The 9,834-nt window shown below is 21.0% G+C and overlaps 1 protein-coding gene across 1 annotated transcript; it reads right to left on the bottom strand.

Moving 5' to 3' along the window:
* Positions 1 to 3,374: 3,374 nt before the first annotated feature.
* nclb (PWP1 homolog no child left behind) lies at positions 3,375 to 7,728 on the bottom strand. Its single transcript, XM_011497786.1, has 12 exons — positions 7,711 to 7,728; positions 6,975 to 7,411; positions 6,842 to 6,903; positions 6,653 to 6,774; positions 5,930 to 6,109; positions 5,753 to 5,860; positions 5,185 to 5,359; positions 4,919 to 5,077; positions 4,342 to 4,447; positions 4,165 to 4,255; positions 3,618 to 3,854; positions 3,375 to 3,556 (listed from the first exon to the last, which is right to left on the bottom strand). The coding sequence occupies exons 2-12, from the start codon at positions 7,065 to 7,067 to the stop codon at positions 3,375 to 3,377; spliced, it is 1,515 nt and encodes a 504-aa protein (XP_011496088.1). The 5' UTR covers positions 7,068 to 7,411; positions 7,711 to 7,728.
* Between the last annotated feature and the right edge of the window lie 2,106 nt (positions 7,729 to 9,834).

The following is a 9,834-nucleotide window of genomic DNA, read 5'->3' on the forward strand; positions in this document are numbered from 1 at the left end:
AAAAACTATTCTTCTCATACTAGAAAGTATCTAACAGAATATATTATATAATGTAAAACAATATTGTTCATTTTTTCAAAGGATTTTTATCGACATCGCCAATTATTTTGACGATATATTATAGAACGCAGAAAAAATATAACATAACAAATATAGACGTTTTATGCTATTAATGGCTACGAGTTTATATGATGTGCAATTTATAAAAATAAAAAATAAAAAATAAAAAAAAACAAGTTATTCAAGTGCCTTTGGCTATTATTTGCTAAATGAAAAAGAAATCTTGCTACTACCAATTGTATATTTGTACAATTTTTTACACTCGTAATTGGTCGACTTGTCTTTTTAACACTGTTCGTTATTCGTATATTATTTATTTGAATTAGAATATGTAAAATGTATCTTTGATCATGAATTATTTCATCGTGAATAAAAAATTTAAATGTTGTTTGGTTTTAAAAATTAGACGATAAAAATTCAATATTTTATATGCCTTTGAATTTACTAATCCTACATGCTAATGATAAAAAGCTCTAAATTATTGCCATTCATAATTTGAAAGTTATACATACGTTTATTATTAAATATTAAGTAAAAAATAACGAGTCTAATTTTTGTTAAAAATGATATTTTTTAAATTCAAATAAAGACAAAACAAAATTATTTCATTTTTATAATTTTTAAATGTTTTTATTTTTATAAAATTTAAATATAATTGGGTAATTAACACGAAATTCTCGTTATTTATTTGCGATTTACATCTTATAATTTCAATATAATGTTTTGTTTTTAATAAGCAACTTTCTTGGTTGATATATTTTTGCCTCTGGACGGTATTTCGACTACTTACAGATCATTAATAAACCATATTTTAGTACTGTCAATATAAGAATTGTAATTCGTAAATTTTATAACGACTCTCTTTTTTTACTTCGAATAATTAATATCTGGAATAACGAATAATTTATCTTTAAAATTAATATTCGCAATTTTTTACAAAAATCATCATACAAAATTTAATTATAGACTAAAGTAACGTATCAAAGTAAAGAATTTAATTTGGATTACAAATTGTATAATGTATCAACTATAATAATAAACATTTTTAAGCAAATACGAGTTTAATTTAAAGTTCAGAAAAAACTTGTCTATATAGTATTTATAATACATTTCTTCAACAATTAATCTAAGATAGCATTTAGCATAAGTCACAAACATTAGTAATTTTATACATTGAAAATATTTAATCTTACTAATAAATTCAATAATAACTATTTATACAGCTTACACAAATTTTCATAAACAAGTTAACAAGGAATTTGTACAATTATTATTATAAAGACCATTATTAGCATAATTTGTCTAACATTCATCGTCATTTAATTTATATAAATACTGCCGAAATGCAAGTTAAAAAGTTATTTATTAAAGAATAATTATACCAAATACGACATATGTTGCGTTATTTTGTCTGAGTATCTAGAATTGTTATTTCGAAATAAGTACTTTTTATTTATTTGTAAAATAAAAAGTAATCAAATCATTTTTTCAGTTTTAGAATTTCTGATTTTTACAGATTTTAAAGTCAGTATATTAGACTTATGTCATTATTATAATGTGTATAATTTTCTTTTTTTTTTTTTTTTAAATTTTATTTATAAGCAGGATATGTATTTTTCATTTCTCTTATACTCAATCATTTGATATATATAATTCATGTTAAACAGTCAATATTTGTCAAATTTTTAATAAATTTCATAAAGATTAAGTAGTTTTTTTTAGGTCAATTATAAATGGCAGTTTGATTAATATATTATATTTATTATTTCATATTTAATATTAGCTTACTGAAATAAAATACGCTCAACACTGATATGATCTACTTTTGGTTACTTTAATATTTCTGTCTCTGCTGCTAATAATATACCAATATAAATTTTATTTATTTTATCCTCGATAAACTTAAATTATTATCACTTATAATTAAAATTTTGCTGAATTAGCTTTTGGACAATGTTATAAAACATATTTAATTGCTAAATGTTTTATTTATTTTTAGTTACATTCTTTTTTTTTAATGACGTAACTAATTAATTAATTATTAATTAATTTATTTTATCTAATAAATTAATTTTGCAGAAAAAATTGTAAAGAAAATAAAATATATTTATCATTAGTATTAAAAAAAATTATGAAATTAAATGAAACAATACAAATACATAAACAGTTTTTATTTCAAATTAACAAGATACTCCAATCTAATTCATTTTATTATCATTAGTAATTTTATTTAGTATAAATGTGATTATTTTAATTTTTTCTACTATAATACACTTATAATGAATGAGAAAAACTAGCGAAGAAAAGCATTAGATTAAATGAGCGAGTATGTGATCTGTATGCAAACTTGTATAAGTGATATAAAAAGGTATAAATAAATAAATCACTAATATTCACGTATAACGAGGAGTTAGTGGTTGAAATAACATTTTGTGAATTGTAAATCGTCGTTTTTATATCTTGTCAATTGATCATAGTTTTCCTGAAAACTACTGAACATTTTTGGTAATTCAAGTTAAGAAAGCCTTGCACAACTATTTTAAGAATTTCTTCATCAAAAATGATTTTTGAGTTAAAATTAGTAATTCAATTTATATAGAACGTACCTTAATTATTTATCTTTTAATATTTAGTAATATTTAATGTTATATAAAATCAGTTGACAAGATTAAAGTATATGAATTCTAATAAAAATATTATAAAAAAATGACAGATGAAAATAAATGTTCTAATGTAGGAAAATGTAAATGACGACTTGGAGAAAGTTGATGTAAAATATTAAAATATTAACAGAAGTAAAGTTAAATACTGCCTTTGTACCTTTATTTTATACCTGTAATTTTAAGTACGTTTATTTTTTAAAGTGAAGAGCTCAATGCAGTATAATTTCTTAATGTTAAACACACGAACTTCGAACAAGCTTTTAAATTCAATATTTAATTAAAAGAAAATGTATCAAACTTAAATTATATGAAAATGTAATTTTACATTTGCGAAATATGTAAAATGTTTTTCTCGTAAAACCAACTTATTCGATGATTTCTGTTTCGTTTTGATTTATATCTTTCCTTAATGTAAATATAAATAAATTGTATTATTAAATATGAACAGCGAATATTGCAAAGCATATTTGTTGTTTCAGCTGCAAAAATCGAAATTTTTAAGGATTCAATTTTAAAAGTGTATTTCATCAATTATGGAAAAATTTTGATTGATTTCATTTTATTATAAGAAAATACATAAAAATTTGTACTGAAAAAGTATTTATATTTATTGATGGTAATCTATGTTTACATGTATATTACATGAATTATTTATTTGAAACTTGAACGTTTGAATTTTTTTTTCTTTTTTATGTTAACTTTTTGTTCCAAATTTATCGTTCCAAAATTTTCTGTAACATCCATTACTTCACTCTGCACGTTGTTTTCAGTTTCTTGCAAATTATTTTCACCTTCAAATTTTTTTGGCGTACGATTTTTAAACGTATTAAAAACTGTAAAATATTAAATGTCAAATTAAAATTCAATAGTTTTATACAAAAAATAATCATATACCTTCATCCACAGTTTTGAAGTCGAATACATTTAAATTATGCGCTTTATTATCTCCTCCAGCAGCAAATGTAAATGGATTATCACAGCTAGCCTCCAGACAAATAATATGACCCAAGTTTGTCTGTTTTTCAAAGACTAATTGTGGTTCCAAATGATTTATAACATCCCATACTTTAACAGTTCCATCTTTATTAGAACTGAATAATAATCCTGGGCATAAGGTACTCATAGATAAACCTATGAATGAGTTATTTTTATGTTATATGGATTAAAGTATTTATAAACTATTGTTCAGTTTTCATTTAAATTTAAAAAAATATTAATACGCATGTCATTATATATTTTAAACAAAGTGTTGTAAAATAAATAATAAAATATCAATTAAATGAACTTTAATTCAAATTAATTGTTTTTTATTATTTCAACAACAAAAAACTTGATATGTAATAATATAATCTTATTTATGTAAGAAATGGTTAATTAAAAAATTTATTTTATATATATTTTTAAAACATAACAGTTATTAAATATTAACATAAATTCATACCAGCAACTTCTTCTTTCTGTACATTATGTTGCCATAATGGCTTATCACATCTAATATCAATACATTCAATGTATCCATTGTCTGTGCTTATCTAAAATAAATTAATTCAATCAATTATTGTAAGTATGTAAATTCAATATGTTGTTATAATTACTTAAATATGCAATATATACTTACAAAACATGTGTTAGGATCAGAATTATTCCATACAACCTTTTCAACTTCGCCCGAAGCATTCCATATTTTCGGTATTTCAGTATTACAATCAAATAATCGTACTTTCCTTGAAAAAATATAAATATTAAATAACTTAGATCATGTAATTTACAATTTTAATTTCACATGAATGAACCATTTAAATGGACATTGATTATCACATTTTTCTTTTGAAACAAAATTTAAATAATTTCAATTCTAAAATCAATAACAATTGAAACAAAGAAGATTCACATTTTCTTGGACATAAAATAAATTCACAAATTTTCATGGAATTATTTACTACGAAATAAAAATATTTTATAATAAAAAATTATTAACGATTAAATAATAAATTTTTTATATTAATATTTATTGTATGCATAAATGCAATTTTTATTTCACTCTTTAAAAAAGATTATTCACAATAATAAACAAACAAAAATGAATTTGAATATATATATATATATATATATTTATATTATTATATATTTTTTTATTTATTATAATTATACATATAATATATAATATATATAATATATAATATAAAAATAATTACTTGTCCATGCTTCCTGTAAGTAACATATGAGAGTCTGTTGGATGCCATTTTAAACTTTGAACTATTCCATTAAATGAACTTAATATTGTGTTTGGAGAACCAGTTTCTAAATCCCATAGTATTGATGTACAATCTGCAGAACCACTTGCCAGAACATGACTATAATGAAAAAGAAACTTAATAATTTTATCTAAAATAAAATAGTCTATTACATTATCACATTATTATCATAGCTTAGACAATATTAATAATAAAATCGATAATACTTATGATATGTATTCCATGCTAAATCGAGGACTGCATCTTTGTGCCCAATTCTTTTAATACGCTTTTTTTTATTAGACTTTTGGCCTAATTTAAATACAGAACCAACTCCTCCTATTACATCTAAATCCCATACTTCTATAATTGGAGTATCGTTTCCAATTGCACATAAATTACCTAAAAAAATTATTTTTTATCAAAATTCTGTGTAAAATATATAAATATCAAAGTAATAACTATGTATTAATAATATAATTAATAATTATATATATATATATATATATATATATATATATATATATATATATGTATATTACATTCGATTTACTTAGACTTGTTACCATTTTATTAGTATTTATTTATTCTTCTTAAAATTATTAACATATTATATCAAGTACAATTAAAATTGAATATGAATTTGTTAAAAATTAAAACAATTTTTTAAAAAATTTAATAAGTAAATTAAGATAATAAGATAATCGAGTTATAATTTTTAACTGCGAAACATATGAATAAATAAATAATTTTTATTACATTCATTTTCTAATTTATAACAGTAATAATATTTACCAGGTTTTTCTTCAGCGGGATCAAAATTTAGCCACTCAAAACATAATGGAATGTAAGGTAAATAGTCATGGTGATGGCAATAAAATGATCCTTCTGCTTCATTATAAACTATTAACATAAATTATTTATGTAAAATCAATTGCTTTACTTAATAAAATTTAAAAATATAAATTCTACCATATACTTCTAAAATACTGGCTTCATCTACTACATGTCCTACTAAGAGAAGATTATCATTTGCTTTAATAATATCATCTTCTTTTTCTGAATCATCTTCATTATCATCTACTGTTATAAATGGGTCTTTTTCATTATTAATTACTGCGATTCCATTAATATTACAGTATATATTTCCAGCTGCACATTAAAATAACAATCAAAATATTGAATAATAAAAGAAATATAAGAAATGTAAATAACTAATTGTGATTAAAATGAAATGTTAGTAACATTTAATATAACAGATATGATTTATTTATAAATATTTCTGAATAAAAGCACGACAAGTAATTTTTCAATGTTTCACAAAATATCTCAAAATTTTTATTATTTACGATATGTCAGAAATATAAAAATCATTTTTATAATAATTACTAAGAAAATTTATTTGCCATAAAAATTGTTTTAAAAAAATATATAAATTTTTATGGGATATTTTGAAATATTATTTATGTAATGGGATAAACGCTAACTTTCAGTTTTAAAGTTATAGCCTTTTAAAATAATAAAATACTATTATTATTGTGACCATAAAAAAAATCTGTATTAATAATTTTTAATTTACATCAATGAAAAATTTTCATTAAAGATATAAAGAATGAAATTATCTCTATTAGCTATGATGTCTAGTATTTTATACAATTATAAATTAAAAGATAAATACTATTTTAATTCACTAACATTCTTCATCATATTTTTCAAAATCAAATTCATCTGTAATTTTTATTGAATCATCTTTAACATCTTCGTCGATGTTAATATTATTAGTATCTTCGTCACTAGTATTTTCATCTTTATTTTGCCTAAAAAAATTATTTTATTTTTGAATGCGCAATAAATATTACTTATTGAAATATAAATTAATAATACTTTTGCAATTCTGAATGAGTCTCTTTTATAATATTTTGTAATTCTTGAGCAGTTAACTCTATCTAAAATAATAAAAAAATATATCATCGATTTAAATAAATTAAGTACTTAATTTTATGAAGAAGAATCTAACCTTATCAGGTACAGAAGCAGCAATTCCTTTTTTCACCCAATTCAAACAAGATATATAATTTTTTTGCTCTGGTTCATTAGTTTCTTCATCCATTCTCTATTTATAATTAAAACAATTTATTTTTCAACAAGTATATCTTTCTTCGCCTGCACTTCACAATTCTGAAACTATTATTGATTGTTAATCAGTTCTAGTATTAATTACAAAATTGATCACTAACTTAAATTTTCAAACATCAAATCACAGATGACTGACTAGAGTTAAAATTTTATCCTCAAATTTCGTTTGTAATCGGCTGCTCGACACACCGGTAGTGCTGTTACTCCACGTTGCTTCAACTTTACGTACCTTATAATTCACGTGGATCGTGATCCATAAACGCAGCTGGATCGCAAACAATGATCAAAATCATCGCGGGTTTATGAGTAGCGCTTATTCTATATCGAAGAATACAAAAAATATTATACCATTATCTTGCAGCTCCGTTTAATTTCTATAATAAACGCGTAAATTACGTGATCGAAAATTTTCGATTAAATAATTTATTTCTTCATTTTCTGTTCAATTTGGATTATCGTAGTTTTTTTAAAGAATTTCAAAGTTGATTTTTTATTAAAACATTTTTTATTAAATTCAATATTTTTACTTTATAATTCTGAATAGCTATTTTTAAAATTAAAATTATATTCATGCATTAATTAAAATGTTTACAAATATATAGATAATTTTTTCTAACCTATAAACTGAAGATAGTTATCTTAAACACAATTATATAAAAAAATCCTTCGTAATAGAATTAAACGCATATACAAAACCGAAAAACAGCTACTTTTAAAAAACAATTAAAAATATATGTGTTTATTAATTAAAAAATATATATTTCCAGTATACTTATATAATGTAATCTATTGTAAATGTTAATCAATTATATAAGAAATTAATAATGTTTATTGTATAGTTCTTTAATAAATATACCCAAGTAAATCGGTAAATTTACATAACTAATATAATTATTATGAAATTCGATGCAGTGTTGAAACATTATAGTATCATTGATGAAAAGCAGATAATTAAACTGTGTCAATGATTAATAATTGCTTATACTACTCAGAATCCAGAAATTTTCGATTGAAACAATAGATGTTTAATTATTTTTGAATTTGTTAAAATTAGCTTCAATATTTATATAAATAAAAATGCATGTATAGTTTTTATATATGATGTGAAGCATGCTATTTTTTATATTAACCCTTGTAATTAAAATACTAATATATATATATATATATATATATATATGTTATATCTGACATTTTCCATCATTTTCAAGTTGATCTTTTTTCACCTTTCTCTATTTAAAGTCTATTTAAAGTGAAAAAATACTACGTTATTTTATTTTGTTATATTAAATATGGTTAAAAGATTGTTTTTTTTTAATTGAGCGATAGGAAATATATGCAAATATAAATATGATTGCCTCGTGGATTTTCAATAACAATTGAATCATTAAAAACTATCATTTTCATATTATTTAAAATTTGAATTAATGTTCGAAAATATTTTCGCAATTGAAATAGGAAATTAATACTCTCCGAAAACAATCGTTTTATATAATTAAAACGACTATTCTAAAAGAAATGAAATAATGTAAATATTTATTGTGAAAATTAAAAGTTTTAATGAAAACGAAGTATTTTTTAACAATTCAAAAGTAAGTCATAAATTAAAGCAAAAATATTGTAAATTAATTTTAAAATTTATTTTAATAAAAGATTATTTTTTTGTGATTTGTCTAAATCCTAATGTTTTTCGTAAATACATGTTTATACTTATATATATACATATATGATTTTTGTGAGAAATCTTCATATTGATTCTTAGGTTATTTATTTAATTAATTATTTAGCTCCTTAATTCTTAAAAAAATTGATATATTTTTATAATTTCAAATTTTATAACTTAACAATTATATGTTTAGTATTTATTAAAGTAGTATCTATCATTTATATTTAAGATTTATTTACAACTTCAATTACATAAAATCAATCACATTATTTAGTTCCTACAAATATAAATAATGACTAATAGTTTTTCGATGTTATGTGTTATTAAAATAAGAATATAATAATTGTGTAGTATTTTCTCTCGGTTAACCTAGCCAATGTATTCTTCAATCTAATAGTGAATGTCTTTTTATTCTGCTATAATGAAAAAGTTAGTTTTTATCTGTTAAGTGTAATACATAAATCAAATAAAATATTTGAAGAGTTAATACAGGACTAGTATTGTTGGCTGTTGTAAAAATTTATTATTAATTATTGCTGATCCTATAATAATCCCTTTGAAAGGTATAAGTGACTGATGTATATTTTGCACAAATATTGTAAAACTATTTATAATTACTGTGTTAATCATAAGATAGTAAAAAATATTAAAAATCAGAAATGCAAGATTCAAAGCAAGGTAAATAACGACTGCGGTTAAATATTTTTTACATATATTTAAAAAATCGTTTTAACATTAAAATCAATGCTTAGTTGTCATAATATACAATTTTTACTCTATAATTATCAATATTACTAGAAACTTTTCTTTACAGCATTTATTCCATAAATATTTTAAATGATTTATTAATAGATTAGTAACATAGGATAATATTAAAAAATACTATTTTTCATCCTTTTTTTAATCTTAAGATGGCATTCTAAAAATCAGATCAATTAATAAGTATCGGTCATAATAAAAAAGATATAGTATTCTTTTATAATATTAATATAGTATTTATAATATTAATAATATTAATATATAATTCCAGAATGAATGAATAATGCAATGAATTAAATATAAATTTAAAAACAACAGC

The sequence above is a fragment of the Ceratosolen solmsi genome, unplaced genomic scaffold, assembly GCF_000503995.2.
Source record: "Ceratosolen solmsi marchali unplaced genomic scaffold, CerSol_1.0 scaffold47, whole genome shotgun sequence".
In the NCBI taxonomy this organism is placed as follows: domain Eukaryota; kingdom Metazoa; phylum Arthropoda; class Insecta; order Hymenoptera; family Agaonidae; genus Ceratosolen; species Ceratosolen solmsi.